Raw genomic sequence first — 18623 nt, forward strand, 5'->3', positions numbered from 1 at the left:
AGGTCTCCCCTCAGGTGGAACTTCTCAGACCACCCCAATTCATGCCAGGGGGCCCTCGAATTTGGGTCTCTCTCCCCCTTGAAGCACAGTTCTAACATACAACGCCACCTGTGCGTGGACTTCCAGGGTCACAGCAGGAGGCAGGGCCTGATTCTCCTTCTTCATTATATCCCCAGCACCATGCACATAGCAGGTGCTTAATAAATATTGGGAGGAGAGAGAGAGGAGGGAAAGCCAGTGGGCTCCAAGGAGCACAGCTTGAAAACCATGGACTTCATCCAACCTCCTCCCCATCTTCCGATGTCAGGCCTGAGCTCAGGCTGTGGGGGTCAGTGATGTTGCCCACACCCCCCATGGCTCCTAGCTGGACAGCAGTGCCCCAACGCAGAAGGCGTGGAAGAGAACCAAGAACCAGAACCAAGAACCAAGAACCAGAGCCTGCAGCCCTGCTTCCCCTCTGCCCTTCAAGGGAGGGTGACCCTGAGCAAGAAGTGACTCTTGTCAGAGATACAGCAAGCTGCTCATCCACAAACTGGGGAGAGCATGTCCCCTGCTGGCCTCCTATGATTGTTGTACGGAGGGGACCCCAACAGAGTGAGCACTGTGTGGCCTGGTGCTGCAGAGCTGAGCTCCACCCCCACCCACCTCCATCACCAATACCTGTTGTACATGTTCCAGAAGAGCTGCAGGTTGGCCTGGTTCACCACGTTCCCAATTTGCTGCCGGTAGCTCTGCACCAGCTCTGTGTTGCTCACCAGCTCCTCCTGGGGCCCCCCGGGGGATCAAGGAGGGGAAGATGTGCAGTAGACAGGAAGCCACGTGGTCTCAGAGGGGTCATGCAGGAGGGGCAGCCAGAGCAGCCCCTGTCCCCTTCCCAGCAATCATAAGGGTGTTGGGGGCGGGGCCCCATGAAGTGAGGGGAGGGCTCTAGCCAGGGGTGGGAGTAGGGCCCCCCACATCTGTCTCAGAGGAGTAGAGTGAGACAGGGCAGAGGTCACAACCCAGACCCCCTCCTGCTGCCCGGCTGGGAGGGGGACTAGAAGCCTTGAGCACCCCTGAGAGTGGGCAAGAGGCTCCCAAGACCACCAGTCCAGCCACCACCCACCCCCTTACCTGGCTGAAGAGGTGGGTTAGCACCGTATCAGGTAAAGTGCTGGTCAGGCCAGAGAGCTGTGGGCCGGGATGGAGACCAGTGTGAGCGGGGCCCCCTACCCCTGCCCCCTACCGCATCTAAGTGTCCCATGCTCACCTTGGTGGCTGCCCAGTCAATCCAGCCTTTGCCGTTGGGGTCAATGTTCATCAGCACCAGCCCCTCCACCAGGTCGGGAAAGATGAGCTGCCGTGAGAGGGAGATAGGGCTTGGGAAGCGGAATAATGCATAGGGAGCCCCAGTCTTCCCACCCAGAAGGCTGTAAGGAAGTGCTGGGCCTGTCTATCTCACAGGGGCAGGAGGGGCCCAGTCCTGGAAGGACTTCAAGATGCCAGTGGGTCATACAGCTGGAACCTTCCTGGGAACCCCCCTCCAGCTGCCCCTGTTTGTCCTCCTCCCCACCTGGAAGCTTTCCAAATTCTTTGATCAACTTTGAACCCATGCCTATCACACTGATTTCCACTCCTTTTAACAGATCTTTGAGGATACTGCTATTGTAAGCCTGAGGAATACACATCTTCAATAAAACATTTTGTTTCTTTGCTTTCATAGAAAAAGAAGTTGTAGTGAAGTAACAAAGTGACCTTTCCAAAGCCTGCGTTGTGTTTGATTGTAAAAGAAATCGGAATGATTTCTTCAGGGGAGAATGATCACATATGTATGACACTGTTATCCTGTGGGGTTCATCTAGGGTGACAGGGGATGGCTGACAGTTAACAAGTTGGTGAAGTGCTGAAAATGGGATTCAAAATTCTTGCTCTTTTCTTTGGAAAAAAACATTTTAAATCCTGAACATTAAGCTTTTGTTTTCAGAGATGAGAAGCTTGTGGGCTCCTGCCCAACATGATGTTTCTGAAATGCAACTTTCTTTAAACCTTCCAAACTTTAACGTGAGCGTAATTTTTGGTTAAGAGATGACTCATGTTTAAATATTACCCGAATCAGTGCACAAATGATTAGGATAATCCTCCCTTAGAGGCTAAAGCAATTCTTTGTGTAGTTTGTGGATAACAGAAAATTCTCTGGCTAGTGGTTAAACACATTATAATTTATAGTCTTTGGAGGAAATGTATTAAAAAAATACCTCCTTTTTGTCTAATTTCCTAGGATGAAAAACAGGGGGAAAAAGGAGCTTTTCTAAGTAATGAGGAAGTAGGGGGAGGAGAAGGAGCAGGAAGAAAGAGCAAATGTTCCTGTGGTTGAAGGGTTGAAGGGAGAGGGAGCCAGCCCCTGGATGGGTGTGGGGGTGGGGTGGGAGTTGGGAGACTCACCGCAAACTTGGCCAGCACATAGGCCCCAGCTCCCACTCCGATGCCAATCACGTACTTGAACCTGGTGGAAAGCATGGCTGGTCACTTGAGGGCTAGGGGAGCCACTTCCCAGGATTGCTGTCAGCTGGAGCCTGGTGGCCCTGCAGTGGCAGGAGGCACCCTCCTCTGACCCCCAGCACAGGGATAGAGTCTGGGGAGGGGGTTTCTCACCCAAAGTGCTGCACCACACTGGGGAGCATGGCAGCCAGCTGCTCCATGGAGGGGAACTGGTACCTGCAAGCAGAGGAGGAAGTCAGGGTACAGGTGCAGATGGGGCCACAGAGCTGCAGGGGGGAGTTGGGAGGGGGTACTCCCAGGTACCTACCCCTGGGGAAACTGTGACGCCCCCACCTGCTGACCAGGGGCATCCACGTGGCACACCACAAAGTGCTTGGTGATCTCCTGCATGTCCTCGAAGTTGAAGAAGGTATTGAAGCACAGCTTGTCTGCAAAGACACACTTCTCAGCGGGGGCTCAGCAAAAGGGTGGGGGGGGCCACAGGCCTGAGAGGAGGGGCAAGGTGGAGGTGATCAGTGTTATGGGCCAGCAGGGACACCAAAGGCCCAAATAGCTAAGGTCACAGAACTCAGTGCAAATGGGGATCTGCGGGCCCCTGTGGGGAAGGTGGGGAGGCAGAGGAAGGCGGGATGAGGCTGGGGTGAACTTACGATTGAGGCCCACGTCATGGTAGGTGAGGATGGCTGGGCGGTTCCCTTTGGGGGAGCCCCGGATCACCACATGCAGCAGGCCGTACGGTGTCTCGATGTCATGTTCCTGGAAGGGAAACAGCACTGGACACTCTGGGCAGCTCTCCCTCCTGGCCATGGGGTAGCCCAGGGGTGGTGGGGCCTGTGCTGGGGCTCCCACCTGCCAACAGGAAGGCATCTCCTTCTCGTCACCCCCGAGCAATCCCCAGGGAGGGCGGACCAGATGGTGCACCCCTGCCTAGAGGTGTCCAGCTCAGGGACCCTCTGCTGACCAGGCCCTGGGCTGCCACTGCCCAGGTCCAGTGAGGTTCGTCCTCTCCATTTTGCTGCAGCCCCTCAGGGACGGCTCTGTCACCCAGCGTGAGTCCTGCTCTCACCATGTCCCTCCTGCACTCAGGATCCTTCAGTGCCTACCCTGAAGGTGAGTGGCCTTGACAGTCTTGAATTACAGCCACCACCCCCATATCAGCCAAGCCCAGCCTCCAACCCCCCCACACCAGCCCTGGTTCCCACTGCCAGACTCCTACTCATGTTGTTCCTTCCACCTTGAATCCCCCTCCCCTCAACCCCCAGGGCCTCCCTTCCAAGCAGGGTAGGTTCAGACCCTCACCCCCACCCCAAAGACCTTCTGCAGTGACTACTCTGGGATCCTCCTGTGTTTGTGCCTTTGGTTTTGTGGCTTAGGCTTACTAGTCCTTTGGGAATGGGTGCTGGATGCCATAGGAGAAGGCTGATGTGCTCAGACATCCTTAAGCCTTGGGGAGGTGCCATGCAGGCTCAGCAAACTAGTCACTTTCGGTCACTCGATGGACAGATTCCAAGAGGGTCTGTCAGAGCTGAATTATACCAGCCTTGCCCTGTACCATGGGGAACACTGGGAGTTGGCCCTGTATGTTGGAGGTGGGGCTAAGGTCAAGGGTAGGAAGAACATGTGACTGACCCCCAAATGTGGGCCAGGTACCAAGCATGTTATGCATACATTTTCCCCTTTTGCAAATGGAGGACACTTAGGTTTAGAGAGAACCCAAGTTCCTGCTCCTGATGGAAAAGGGGAGACTCGGGAGACAGCGGACAGCTTCCTGGAGTCTGGTCTTCTTGGGTCGGAGGTCAGAGGACCACTGTTCAGGCCTGTGTCTCCAGGGGGAATGACAAGGTGGTGTCAACTCCATTGACAAAGGCCACACCCTGCGAGCCACAATTCTGCTGTGAGGCCCTGTTAAATAAACCTGATGTCCTTTGAGTGGGCCCAGGGCCACCACAGCCTTCCCACATCCCCAGCCTGTCCTCCCTCAGGGCCATCAACATGAGGAACACTTTCTGCTCACTGGTGGCTGACCAGCTACTTTTCATGTGTCTTCTCATTTACTTCTCACAGGGACCCAAGCCCCAAACTGAGGTTCAAAAGGAGAAATGACTTGCCCAAGGTCAAGTGCACAGAGGGCAAAGCAGGCCCTGTCAGCTGCCAGCCCCAGAGGCCAAGGGTATGCACTGAAGACACCGCCCCAAAGATTTCCAAGCAGGCAGTTCTCTACAGCCGCCTGTCCCTGCCCTGGGGTAGGGGGGGCATGCTGCATCCCCCACCAGCCTCCATGCTCTTAGCTTTGGAGGGCAGGGGTTGAGGGAAAGATTGGGAGGGTGGGGGCAGGAGGGACGCCCATTGCACAAGACCTGCAATGCGCTGCCTCCGTGTGAAGGGTGGATCTCCACCAGGTCAGCTCTAGTGCTAATGCTGCAGGCTACGGGTCAGGGCCCAGGGTGCAGGGTGCAGTCCTCCACCGCCAGTGGCTGTGCATGGGGGTGTCTGCCCCCTCCCACGCCTGGTGTGACCGCGCCGTCCCCATCACCAGCCCCTGGGTCGTGGGACTGGGTGCAGTGCTCTCCCTACTGAGGCTCGGCTGCGCAGGCGGGATGGGTTGTCGAGGGCAGCAGCCCAGTGACTTGGCTGAACCCTCCCTCCACCAACCCAGGAGCTCTGACCCATCTCAGCGGGATAGGAGCCCCGTCCCCATCCCTTGGGAGCCAGATGCCCCACAAGAGAGGTGACCTGAGGGCCGCAGCCTGGCCCGCTCGGAGCCCCGGCCCCCAGGGCCCAGCACTCCCATTGGCTCCTGGTGACGTCAGAACCCCCGCCTCCAGGTGGGCGCCGGCACTGCGGCAGCCAGGGAGGGGGCTCTGACGTTCTCTCTCACATCGGTCTTGGTCTCACCAGTGACCTTGAGGGTTGCGATGGGAGGGGAGGCTCCCAGCCGGGTATCCGGGTATCAGGGTATCAGCGAGGGGGAAGGGGTGAGGGGCTGGGGGGAGGGGTTGTCTAGTGTGATTCATTCCATCAACCACATCAGCAGTTTGGTGAACCAGGTCTGCAGCGGGGTAGGCGCGGACGTGCTGCCCGGTGGCCTGTGCTCCCTTGCAGGGCAGGCCCAGCGTGGGGGTGGAGGAGGACTTGTGCCCTGCTTCTCCCTCTTTGAAGAATAGCACCTAGGGGCACTGCTGCCTGGGCCGCCTTTCCCCACCCACAAAATAAGACGGCGACCCCCTCCTCGTCCCCTTCCCGGCAGGGACTTCGGCCTGAAGGCTGGGTCAGACCTCCCTGCCTCGGCCAGGCTGGCACTGAGGCTCCCTGGGGATGACGGCGGAGCTGCAGGCAATTCCCAGGGAAGGAAGGGGACGCCCTTCTGTTCCCAGCCCAGTGCAGCCACCCAAACCACCAGGACAATCCTTGCTGGGTCAGGAGGGTGGACGTCCAGGTACGTGTCTCCCCCAGGGCTGAGGCGCTCAAGGGTGCGAGGCAGACACCGGCCGGGCACCTGCTGCGAAGGGTACACGGTCAGCGGGGTGCGCCGGCGAGGGCCACCCCGGCTCACAGGCGGCTCGCACAGCTCCCTCCCGTGCCTGCGGATCCCAGCCCTTCCCCGCAGGCCCTGCCTGGCGGCTGACTCCTGACTGCGGAGGCTGCCAGAACCTGCGGGCCCTGCCTCAGTGACGCCCAAGGTAAGGAGGGGACTGAAAGCGGGGCGGCCACCAGACAGAAGCGGAGGGATGTCCCTTCCTCCCCACCCACCCGGCAGCCCCCAGAGCCCTCACTCACCCCGTCCCAGCACTCCGGCATCTTGCCGAGCGAGAAGGCGATCTGCCTCTTCCAAGAAGGGCAAACAAAGGCCTGAGTCACCGGGGTCCAGAGGGAGGGGACGGCGCCAAGGGGAGCCAGCAGCGGCGCTGTGCTGGGGCACCGCTTCCGGCCTTTATATGCGGCGCTGGCCCAGCCCCCCCTCAGGCTTTCCAGGCAGCCACTCGCTCTCCAAGCCCCGCTTCCAGATTGGCGGGCGGGAGACGAACCTAGCTCCCATTGGCTTCCGAAGTCCTGGCTCACCCCAGCTCCTGCTCCTCCTCCAGCTCCACCCCCATCCCAGCAACAGAGCATCCTCAAGGGTCCCCAGGGCCCGCATCCTGCCTGCCCCCAGCACTCAAGCGCGTGCGCACACCCACCTCCCCCCACAGCCACTGCTGCACGCGGGGCCCTGGGAAGATGAGACCAGGAGTCACATGTACAGGTGTGCCCTGTGTCAGGTACACAGGAGCCACTCACTGACACACACACCAACATAGGGCAGGGTGGGCTCACAGGCACGCCCCAGACCGCACAGCCCTTGACCCATTCCCTGGGGAGCAGGGAGGGCCTGAGAGGGCCCCATGCCCAGCCTCCACTTCAGGAAGGTCAGAATCCACCGCTTAACCTTGAAGGGATGGGGGAGTGACTGGCTGTCTGGGGGCAACCTTCTGTTGTGACCCTGATCCAGGGACCGCTCCTTCACCACTCCCCAGGGTCTCCCCTAGGGCACCCCTCATGCCCCATCCCCATGTAAGCCCAGCACTTGCCCTTGGTGCTGAAATGGGGCTTCTGGGGGCGAGGGGCCTGGGCTGATGGTAGGATGAACAGCATGATGGGGAACACACCTGCTTGCCCTCCCCACCCCCATCCTACATCAAGGGGCTGGAGGCCACCAGAGAGAAGGACAGGAGTCAGCCTGTCAAAGTGGACATGCCCACCTCCTGCAGAAGCCCCCCAGTTCTCTCTCCTGGGGCCAACCAGTGTGCAGCTTGGCTCCCAGGTCTCTGGGGAGCAGGATGCATGGGCCACAATAGGCTCCATGCCCTGTCCTCCTGATGGCAAGGACTTGTGTGGGGAGCTGGCAGGTAGAGGAATCTGGGGAGGAGGAGGCAAAGGAGAACAGACAAGAGGAAACAGGTCAGGGAGGTGAGCCCAGGAGGGAGCCCAAGGACTAAGAGAAGCAGAAGCAACACAGAGGAGGGTGCTGGGCACACAGGGGAGGGCAGACACAGACCCCATTCTGTCTCTCTGGTGAAGGAACACGCCAGTTACTCCAGCCTGCAGCGCTAGCCCCACACACTGGCTGGCAGCCTTGTGGGGAGGGGGCCACCTCCCCATCTCTAGGGGCCCAGTGTCCTGGTCAACACCTGTCATGTGTGCTCTTCCTGGCCACGTCCTCTGGGGCACACCAATAACTCTCCATGCCCCATCTGTGACCTCTGGCTCTGGGGGCCCAGCGCCCTGCGCTGTCCCAGAGCAGCCAGGGTATGGATCAGAGTGTCCTACTGCCCCTGGGTACTGGCCAAGCTCCCTGTTCCCTGTAGCCACCAGCACAGCGCTGCCCCATCCACATGACCCTCCTACCTGCTCCTTAAAAAGGATGGGGTGGGGGTGGGAGGGCATCTTCCCATTCTTCCTGCCTAAACCCCTGCTCTTCCATTCAACTTTATGCCCAGCCAGCCTCTGACCTCTGAGTGGCTCTGCCACCCTTTGCCCTGGGTGAGAAGCTAACTCTGGATACTGCCCATTTCCAGCCATAGCCCCATTCCTGCTCAGCTCACTGGCTTCAAATCTACAGACCCGAGTTCAAGTCCTGGCTCCCCCACCCACTAGCTGGGTAACCCTGGGTAAGGCTTTCTCATTTCTCCATGCCTCAGGCTCCTCAATTGTAAACAGCAATTGTGCCTTCCTGAAGAGTTGCTATGAAAAAGAGAAAGAGCTACAGAGGGGTTCCATAGACCCAAACTCATGCCCGCCCAGGCCCCTTGGGGAGAGACAGGGCAATCGGCGTGCCTCTTCTAACTGTTGACCCCTTCCCTGGAGGCTGTGCAGTGGTGGCTGATGAGGCAGGCTCAGGTCCTGCCAGCCAAACCTAGGTACCAGTTGTATCTGCCACTTCTCTACTGTTTAACCGTGGGCAAGGCAATCAACCTCTCTGAGCCTCCACACCTATAAATGGGAGAAGAGCTGTGCCGTCTGTGTAGGTAGCTGCAAGGATAACACACAGTCCTCACACACCTCTGGCAAAGGATGAGCAAACTAAAGCATAGGGACATTAACTGTCCCACTCAGCTAGTAACCATGGAGTTTACCAGCACCCTAGCACACTGGGCCTTAGGTCACATGATTAAGAGTCGCAAATCCTTATCAGCCTATCTCCCAGTTGCCAGCCTCTTCCAAGTGCCTTACACGTGTCACCTTATTTTATCCTCTTAACATCCACTTTACAGACAAGGAAAATGAAGCACAGAGAGGTTCTGTAACGTGCCCAACATGACACAGAACCCAGAACCACACTCAGGCAGCCTGCCTCAGACTCCATGTGCTCTGGTGACCACAGTCACAGTCACAGGGAGCTTGGGAGCTGAGTGTCGGGCCTGGGGCATCGTCCCTCAACCCTACAAATATCTGGGGAGGTCCCAGCTTTCTTCACTGTACAAATAAGGCAGTGACGTGTGCTGGAGGTCACATGGCCCACAACTAGCAGGGACAGGCCTGGGACTCAGGTCTGTCTGGCTCTTGTCTGCCTTGCCTCCCCTCCCCCTGAGATTGGCTGGGTCCATTGAGGCAAGGAATGAAAGGGGATAAAATCCCTGCCAGGCCTTGGCCCAGAAAAGAGTCATCCATCCTCTTAGTGCTTTAAAAAAAAAAAAAAAAAAAGCCAGCAGCCTCTCTGCGGCACAGTGGAGTAGAGGAGTAGATGCCTTTTGCACATACTGCCTTTTACCAAGCAAAGGGTCCCAAACACTGCTGGCAGCAGTGCTGGGTTAGGTCCAGCCCACAGCTCCAGGATTTCCCTCTCCCCTTTCATGACCCACCCCCCCCCAGGTGTGTTTTGGGGGCTGGCAGTCAGCACTACTAGTCTGGTGGGTCCCACCTGGTGTCAGGCAGGGGCTGGCTGCTCCAAGATTTTATTTCCCCAGGCCCTCCTGGGGCAAAGGGGCTGTTTATCCATATATTCCTGCCCTCATTTGAGTGGGTAGGACAAGAAGTCCCCCTTGAGGGGCCTGCTTTGATCTCTAGCTGGGCCTGGGGCGTCTCCTCCTTTCCCTCCTCTTGGGCTCCTGTCTATTGCCCAGACTCCTCCTGTCCTCAGCTCCAGAGCCCTCTGTGTTTGGTGATGGTGCTCCCCCCACACCCCCACCCCCACCCCGGGACATGAGCACGTGTGCACAGGCTGCTCTGAAGCCTCCTCTGGTGTCCTTGAAGGGGCACATGACCCAAGGCCTGAGGCATAGGCCTGGGATCTGGGTCCTTGCTGCAGCACTGTGTGCCTGGTGGTGGTGGTGGTGGAGGGGAGGAGCCCGCAGGCCAACCCACCTCTGGCGTCACCCCAGAGGTGTCCAGACAAGGTGGCTGGGGCTGTCATGGGGTTTGGAGACAGGAGACCAAACCAAATTAAAGTCAGGCCCCAGGAGAGGGTAGTTCCATTCAGCCAGGAGGAAGGTCCTAGAAGGGTCTGATTTTGTTCAGCAGGTTTTGACTGCCAGCAGGGCTCTGTCTGGAACCCGCAGAGGTTCCCACTGTGTCTGCTGTCAGAAGTGATGTGTTCCAAGACCCGGAAATAAATGGCCAGGATGGGACTCAGAGGGAAGAAAAGGCTGGTCAAGGGAGTGAACTGATCATGCAGATGAATAGAAACAAAGAACAATTTCAATTTTCGCAGGGAATCTGGCATCAAACTAAAGAGGACACCGGTGTCCCGGCAACAGTTTCCATGGAAACAGGAGCTATTTCAGAGCACCAGCCTCGCTGGAGATTTTCCTCATTGGAGGAAAGTGCTGATTCAGATGACAGTATCCCATCTCCTCCTCCCCCGCCCCCCCCTTCAGCCCTGTTCAGGGAAGGAGCCAGGTCTCCACTAAGCAGGAGGCAGGCAAAGCTGCTGTGAACCACGGTATGGGCAGGGGACTGTGGGGAGTGAGGGACGGTGGTCCTGGCGATGCGCACACAGAAGGGCAGTGACCCTCATCTGGGACCAGGCTGGGCAAGGTAAGGGGCTGGCCAGCTGTTAGGCTCCTACCTTGGAAGGCCGAGCTGAGACCTACCTTCCAGTCTGTGTCCATAGCCAAGAGGAAGGTGTCAGAGTTCTCCTAAGGGAAGGCAAACAGAGAGGGTGCATGTCAGGCCGTGGCTGGCCCAGCAGGCCCACGGGGGTTCAGCCCCAAGCAGGCTCACTTGCTTTGTATCCCCATTCATTTTTATGTTAACAGAAACGACCCAGGGCTTCCCAGGCAGCAGGCCAGTTAAGGGCCCGGTGGATAAGCCTACGAGTATCTACTCATTTCACTTTTACCTATTAATTTAAAACGTGAAGATTTCCATCTTACAGGTGGGAAGGGTGAGGCTTTGAGAGGTTGACTCACACAGCTAGGCAGTGGTGACAGCTCTGAAGCCAGATCCTTGCTGTCACCTTGCCCCACTGCTCCCTGCCCCCCAACACCCCCCAGCCATTGGGCCATGGCTGCAGAGGCCGGGGAAGGAGGGCAGTGGTAGGCAGGACAACTGCATCCACTTTAGGGACAGGGGAGCTGAGGCCATGCAGCAGGGGAGCAATGCGGGGCTTTTCCAAGCTGCACAAAGGCTCTGCCTGGGCCTGTGGTGGCTCCCACCTTTCCAGACCTGCCCGCTTTGTGCTCTCAAAGCACAGATGTCCCCTGCTTCCAGGCTCATTTACCCCAAACAGTGGGCATCTTTGGTGCGCCGAGTCCCTCCTACTGGGCTGCAAGTGCCAGGCTGGCTGTGCCCTCTCCATAAAGCCTGGAATGGAGTGGGTTCCCCAAACCAAAACAGATCTGGATGAACAAGCCTGACTTTGCAAATGAGGGGAACTCAGCTCAGAAGCACCCACTGTTTGCAAGGCAGCAGAGGTGTGGAGTGGAAGGGGGCCCTAGAACTCCATGTGTGTGTCCTCTGTGGGTCTGGTCTAGGGAAGGCAGCGTCACGGCAGGGAGGGGGGTGGGGCAGCACATGTCCAGGAAAAGCAGAGCTCCTGGGCCTCTGCCTTGTCTTCTGCCGTGTCTGTCTAGAAACTTGTCATCCCCTCCGCTCAGCTGTGACAAACGAGGCAGGCCACCTAGCTTCCGGGCCTCAATGTCTGTGAGGATCAAAGAGAAGTGCAGTGTCAGTTGTCACTCCTTTATACTCCTGCACTTGACTTTGTATGCTGCACAAGCTCCCTAAGGTTCTACCGAATAAATACACGGATAAATGAGACAATCAGAACAAGGGGTGAGCTGCTAATGTACAAGAAGGAAGATGACCCCAAATCATGGGAGTAAAAGGGAAAAAATGAAAACCAGCAATTTAGATGTTTTACTCTCACAATAAGGAAAAGTTCAACCACCTGCTTTCTGGCAGTGGGGGTGGCAGGGGTGGTGGGAGAGGGAGACAGCACGAAAGGGTCTCACACTGCAAGAGGGAAGCCTGGTGTCCTGCGGCTGGGACTGTATCATACACAGTGGCTGTCCTCTGGCCACACCTTCTGGCTCCTTCAGGGCCTGGGGGTTCTCCCTGGGTGTGGGAGGTGTCAGCGGGGAGAGGCAGCAGCCAGGCCACTCCTGGAACCTCTAAGAGAGGGGATGGGGGCTCAGGGAAGGGGACCAGGCTGGTTACTGATGAATCCTCTCACCAGAAGATCATGCCCAAGCACGGGAGGGCAGGGAAAGAGATGGGGAGATTGTTTATTCCAGAGGCCCTAAGGCTATAGAGAAGGAAGTGGTTTCTTTTGGAACAAAATCAACACAAACCATGAGGCAGATAATGGCAGGGTGCACTGTGTGCTCTCCATGTGCTGGGGACCCCTGGACATGGGAAAGTCTCTGGAGGGGCAGGACCCCAAACCAACAAATGGCAGGAATGACACAAGCCAATACAGGGCCCCGGGAGGTCCTGGAAGGAGTACAGGAACCTTTGGAGGAAGACAGGTGGGAGAGAGGGCCCGGCTGGGAGGAGGCCCAGGAGCATGGGATGGAGACAGAGGACGGGGATGCAGGCAGGAGGAGGAGGAGCAACAGCTCTCCCGGAGCCCTGGACACCTGGCGCCTGAGCCTCCAAAGGCCAGCGAGCCTGACATGGTAAGAGCCCTGTGGGGTAAACACTGGGGTACTATTTGCTCCTCACTCAGAATTTGCACAGAAGGTTTATGAAGTCAGGGACACACACCCTCCCGCACTGCAGCTACACAAGGAGAATCAGGGGAATGGCGGGAAAGAGTCAGAATAGCTCTGGAAGGTGAAGCGCGAGCTCACCACAGTCTGCAGCCACCAGCACAGGGGCTTTAGGAGGTTGGGGACAGGGCTGTTATGCAGGCGGGACCAGGTCCGTGGCCAGGAGAGGAGAGAAGCTGCTGGGGACTCAAGGCTGAAGCGCGGACATGGTGGGGACCTCTGGTCCTGTTGGAGTGGGATGAGGTGAGCGACAGCAAATGCACCCAACAGAAGGCAGGGCCAGGCTGCTGGTCAAGGTGCCACACCGCCAAGTCAGGGTGGGAGGGAAGGGGCACAGGGGCAGCTCTCAGGAGACGAGGAGAGGAAGGGCCAGGCAAGGCCATGGTGCCCTCTGTCTATCCTCTGGGCCTCGCAGGGACATACAACAGCATACACCTGCAGGCGACACCTCCTCTGTGCAGCCGCTGCCTAAACCCACGCCTCAGCCCTAAAAACACTTCAATATTTTAATGTCCTGACCAGCAGCAGTACAAACACTAAAAGCAAGGGTTTTTTTTGCCCAGAAGAACAAAAGCAAAAAAACCAAAACCCTCAAACAGGAAAACAAACAAAAATCCCCCCAAGCCACATATTAAGAATTCCAGGCTTTTTATAACAAAATTTAAAGTAATCAAAACACACAAAACTTTTTTTTTTTTTTATTTTTATTTATTTATGATAGTCACAGAGAGAGAGAGAGAGAGGCAGAGACACAGGCAGAGGGAGAAGCAGGCTCCATGCACCGGGAGCCCGACGTGGGATTCGATCCCGGGTCTCCAGGATCGCGCCCTGGGCCAAAGGCAGGCGCCAAACCGCTGCGCCACCCAGGGATCCCAAAACTTTGTTTTTTAATATATATACACAGTACATGGCTGAAGCACCTTTGACTTTTCTCTCAAAATTTACATTTGTAAGAAAACATAGCCCAGGGGATCCCTGGGTGGTGCAGTGGTTTGGCGCCTGCCTTTGGCCCAGGGCCTGATCCTGGAGACCCGGGATCGAATCCCACGTTGGGCTCCCGGTGCATGGAGTCTGCTTCTCCCTCTGCCTGTGTCTCTGCCTCTCTCTCTCTCTCTCTCTCTCTCTGTGTGTGTGACTATCATAAATAAATAAAGAAAAAAATATTTAAAAAAAAAAGAAAGAAAACACAGCCCACTGTGGTAACAATTTGGTGGGTGTGAACGTATGTACACATAGAGGTCTGTATGTTTTCCCCCACGGAGTAATAAAAAGGTACCTTCAGTTTGTTGATGCACTTTATAGGAGAGCTTTTCCAGGGAAAATTCTTAGGGGCACTGTCCACTACTGAGCCTCACAAGCAGGCCAGTCTCTGCTTACCTCAGAAGGGTGGTAGTTGGGAGGAGGGACTTTTTCAGGAAGTTCTGGAAAACTTCCTTATTCTCAGGTGCATCCCAATCTGTGATGACCTGACCCTGCACTGAAAGCCTTCAGTGTGCAAGGCTGTGCTAGGCCCGGGGGAAGACTGGGAATAAAATGGCCAGGCTCTCTGCTAGGCCGTATCAGACCTAGTGTCAGAGGGGTGGGCAGCACAACCTGCAAAGACCCGGGGCCTGACACTCAAGGATTCTACAAGCAGTCCACCCACGGCTTTTCTTGCAGAAAGGGTAAGGGAGGCCAGGTCAGGGGTCACCCACAAGAAAACGTGGGGTACAAACAACTCTGGAATCTAAAGCCTGGTGCCCAGGAGGGGGCTCTCTGGGACAAAAACAACAATCTCAAGTGCCTTTGTCCCACTGCTCCTGACAGCACCATGAAGAAAGAGAGGCCCTGCCTTACCGCTGCTCTTCTGCTGCCCACTGGGGACCCCTGTGGGGATCCAGGGCCTCCCAGAACCGACGTTGAGTATCTTCCCCAGTAGCTCTGCGACCTTGACCAAGTGGCTTAACTTTCTGTGTCTCAGTCTTCTCATCACTGAGATGGGAATAACTCTCCTAAAGAGACTCCCAGCCTCGGAGACAGCCCGCGCCCCCGCGGGGGAGGGGCCTGCGGGCGCGGGAGGACTCCAGGCGCGGCTCCCGGCCCGGCCGCGGTCTCCTCCCGAAGTTTCCTTCTTGGCCGCGAGGTGGCGCCCCCCGCCCGGGAGCGCCCGGGGCCACTCACCAGCTCGGCTGCGTCCTGGCCCCGGAGCAGCGGCTTCTCCTCCGGGAATCGCAGCTCCTGCAGCCCGGCCATGGTCACGTCGTGGAGCAGGAGCCCTAGGGGAGGGCGGGGGAGGACGAGGGTTGGGCCCTGCTGCTGAATCTCCGGGTGGACAGGCGGGCAGGGGCACCCCGGCGAGCACACCCAGCAGCCCCCCCCACCCCGCGCCCCGAGTGCAGGCCCCTGCGGGGCCGGGCGGCGTGGGGGGCCCTCCGGAGGCGGGCGAGGCTCTTCTATGACTGGCTCTTAAAACACGTTCAGCAAGAAAGAAAAGAGAAAAAGCACCACAGGATGATCCTTAAAACAATGCCAGGGTGAACTCTGCACTTACTGAGATGCAGAGGGATGATGTGGGGAGGTCGAATGCAGGGCGGGAAGCAGAGGGAAGCCCTCTGTGGTTGGAGGGGGACAGTGAGGGCCTGGGGGGCATGGCTGTCCCGGGGGCCTGGGAGGAAAAGCCTGGGTGGGGATGGCCCAGGCAGTGGGGCAGTCTGTGTACAGTGAGGATGAAAGAGGCGGTGCCAGTTTAAGCGAGCCAGCAGCAGGGAGGGATGACCGCTCAACCCACAGCCAGCAGGTGATAGACCCCAGGCCCTCACGGCTGGGTATCCCGGGGAGACTCTGATGAGCTCTCAGTCTGAACCTCAAGAAAGGGTTCTCCGTGCACGTGTGTATGCGTGCACGCCTGTGTGTGCTTGGAGGAGCCCGTGGTGGGGGCGGGGGAGGCGGAGATGATCTGTGTAGCCTGGCATTGCCATCCTCACTTGGATTTTAGGACAGAATAGATTAGAATGTACCAAGAGAAAAAGCAGGCAAGGAGGTGAACTGGAAGTCCGTAGAATTAACACTGACCAATAAATACGCGAAAAAAATTTTAAGGCTCTCTAGATGTCAAAGAAATTCAAATTAAAACACGATGCTTTATTCCCCCCCACCAAACTGGCAGAGTCGGCAGTGCTGGCAGTGGTGCACCCAAAATGGCACTTCTCTTACTGCTCGTGGGTGTATAAACTGCTACCTCTTTCTGGAGGGCAGTTTGGCAAAATGAATTAAAGTAATTTAAAAAGGTTCATGTTCTTGGATTTAGCAAGCCTCTCCCTGGAAGAAATTTCCTATGGAGGCCAGAGAGGGCACCTATTGATTTATCTGTAAGAATGCTCACCACAATGCATTTTAAAATAATAATAAACTTGAAAAAGCTAAATGTCCATCCATAGGACATGAGACAAACTGTAGGTCAGTCGCTTGTAAACGATTATGTAATAACACGGGGGAAATGCTTGTGTCCTCATAAATGGGAAAAGAAGTTATAAACCACACAGTATCATTGAGATTACAAAATAGGAGTAGCTCCATAACAGACAAGCCTAGGAAGATGTACACCATTAAGTTCATAGGTGTCCTTCCCAGGCGGAGGACTGAAAACCAGGCTATGCAACCTGAAATCTAGAAAAACCAACATTTTTAAAGACTATATGAGGATCACGATCATTCCTTCTTCTTGCAAGCATTTCACTGCTTGCAAAGTACTTTCCTTGCACTATTTCACATCGTCCCTGAGGGAAGCACGATGGGGAAACCAAGAAGTTCCGTGGCGTGCCCAGATAGCGTCTTGGGATTCCTATCTGGGTCCAATGCTCACTCTATGGCACCACAGCCGCGTGACCTGTAAGGATGGATTGCTCTCCTTCCTCTCATTCGATTGTCCTCCCTCAATTCTATTTTAGTCTTTTTAGGGGTAAAGCCCTTGACTTTCCCTTCTGCCCCTGAATCCTACCAGTTGGTTGATCAGAAGGCGCCCTCTGCCCCACCCTGTGCCTGCCCGCGTCCCTTCTCCCCGTGGAAGGCCCAGGGACTGCAGAGTGGGCACAGTGGCCGTTGGGACCCAAGGGTGAGGGGAATCAGATGGAACCTGTTTCTGTGGCAGAATGTCAGGACACCGGGGGGCGGGGGGGTTTCAGACCTTCCCCCGGCTTCCTTCCCTCCTGTGAGAAGCAGGAAGCATCAGTCCGCCAGGGTATTAGGAAGACAGTGCCTCAAGATGTCATGGGGTCTCCACCTGAGTCTAGTTTAAGGTTTAGATGTGCTGAGGGTAGACTGGGGGCTGTTGGCCACCCAGGCCTCATGGAAGGCTAAGAGAGAGCTCTTCAGGGCCCCCCTAGGAGAGCCTCACCCCCAGCACGAACAGGCCAGGCCAGAAGGTCCCTGCCCACTCAGCCCCCCACCCAGGCCCCCAGCTCTGTGCCACGCTGGAGAGCGCTCTTCCCAGTGGTTTCCGGGGAAACCAGCTAACACAGTGCAGATGGGCTGTATTTTTAGAAAGGCATCCTCTCCCCTCCCCGGTTCCCTTCCATCCTTTCTCATGTGTGCACACTCCTCCATCCACCCGGTTGAGGGGGGAGGGCTGAAAGAAGCCCCCCCTCCCCAGAAAACTCTTCCCCCATTAGGACTTTTTTTAGTTGCAGTCTCTCTGAATAACCAACTCAATTAAACAGCCTGGCAGCACTGGGGTGTCCCCACCCTCACCCAGAGCCTGTTATGAAACCACTCTGGAGACCACCCTCCCCAAGGGTGGTGCTATTGAAAGGGCTGAGGGTGGGCAGTGCCGGGACAGATGGCCCGCGATGGAGGGGGAGGTGGGGACAGGGTTGGGGAGAAACCTCATAATCCAGAGAGCCAGGAATGTCGGGAATGTCGCAGCCTGCAGAAGACACAGGCAGCCCAAGGCCCAGCAGGGGGTGATGTGGGGCTTCAGAACAGACATCCCCACAGGTCCAGCATAGAAGGTTCCTCCTAGGAAACTTAGGGTTTAGAAAAAAAAAAAAGCAGCTAGATGCTAAGTTGAAGGAAAATGAGATTCCTTATCAAATCGACACATTGTACACCTTAAACGTACAGAATGTTAAACAGTAATTCTATCTTCGTAAAGCTGGGGAGGGGGAGAGAGATTTCTATCAACCTCCTGCAGAGAAGCCGGGTTCAGGTGGCACAGGGTAGAGAGGGGTGGGAGAGGGGGGTGGGTGACCCCAGGGATCTGGGAAGCAACAGTGATGGCTCTTCTCACCCTCCTATTTTTTCTCCCCTCAGGCAACCTAGTGTGTTAGATCCAAACAAGCCTGGGATTATTCTTCTGCTTTCTTGGGGCTTAGGAGTCACTGGAACCCTGGCCGGTATTTCTTCTGTGTCACTCACTGTGGCACAATGGGTATCACACACAGTGCAAGTGTCCCACTCACAGTGAGTGAGATTTTGGGTAAATCACTGAAAGGATGTTATCTGTGAAGCAGGAGCATGGGTGATCCTCTGCCCACTTGGGAGGTGCACCAGACAATGGGCAGGAAGATGCCTTTGCGATGGAAGCTTTCGGTACCCATTTGATGAGACAAAGAATTTAACAGAGGTGACTGGGGGCTTCCTTGACCTCCTCTGCATATTTAAGGCAGCTCGGAGCTCTTTTCTTGCTGTCTTTTGCTTGAGGAAGGATCCAACCTAGTGGCAGATGCCACACTGATGTTCGTAATAGAGGGCAATGCGGCCTCTTTGCCTGCGTGACAGGGACATGTCACAGTACAAGGAGATCTGGGAGTGGACAGGGTCTCCTAAGCAGTACAAATGTGGGTGCTTCTTTCAGAGGAGGTTTGTTTCTTTCAAATTACTTTTGGTTCCTGTTTTGTGCTTCCTTCCATGTGACTCTATGCTGAGGCCTGGGCCATGTAAACCCTTGGATGTGTTAGGGTTAAAAATATAAGTGGGGTGCCT

The 18623-nt window shown here is 56.4% G+C and overlaps 1 protein-coding gene across 16 annotated transcripts in view; it reads right to left on the reverse strand.

Moving 5' to 3' along the window:
* Window positions 1–18623, reverse strand: part of NDRG4 (NDRG family member 4) — a 40416-nt gene that overhangs the window by 6187 nt on the left and 15606 nt on the right. For 12 of the 16 annotated variants that reach the window (XM_072750119.1, XM_072750115.1, XM_026011849.2 and 9 more), the window contains exons 2-10: window positions 14826–14920; window positions 10545–10589; window positions 3129–3234; window positions 2786–2906; window positions 2632–2694; window positions 2422–2482; window positions 1250–1336; window positions 1114–1170; window positions 661–764 (exon numbers count right to left, since the gene is read on the reverse strand). In XM_072750119.1, coding sequence (XP_072606220.1) covers window positions 661–764; window positions 1114–1170; window positions 1250–1336; window positions 2422–2482; window positions 2632–2694; window positions 2786–2906; window positions 3129–3234; window positions 10545–10589; window positions 14826–14897 — 716 coding nt within the window. In that variant the 5' untranslated portion in view covers window positions 14898–14920. Of the gene's footprint in view, window positions 1–660; window positions 765–1113; window positions 1171–1249; window positions 1337–2421; window positions 2483–2631; window positions 2695–2785; window positions 2907–3128; window positions 3235–6255; window positions 7218–10544; window positions 10590–14825; window positions 14921–18623 lie in introns of those variants that run through there. The other 4 variants (XM_026011844.2, XM_026011843.2, XM_072750109.1 and 1 more) reach the window with 1 other exon arrangement.

The sequence above is a fragment of the Vulpes vulpes genome, chromosome 2 (genome assembly GCF_048418805.1).
Source record: "Vulpes vulpes isolate BD-2025 chromosome 2, VulVul3, whole genome shotgun sequence".
In the NCBI taxonomy this organism is placed as follows: Eukaryota; Metazoa; Chordata; class Mammalia; order Carnivora; family Canidae; genus Vulpes; species Vulpes vulpes.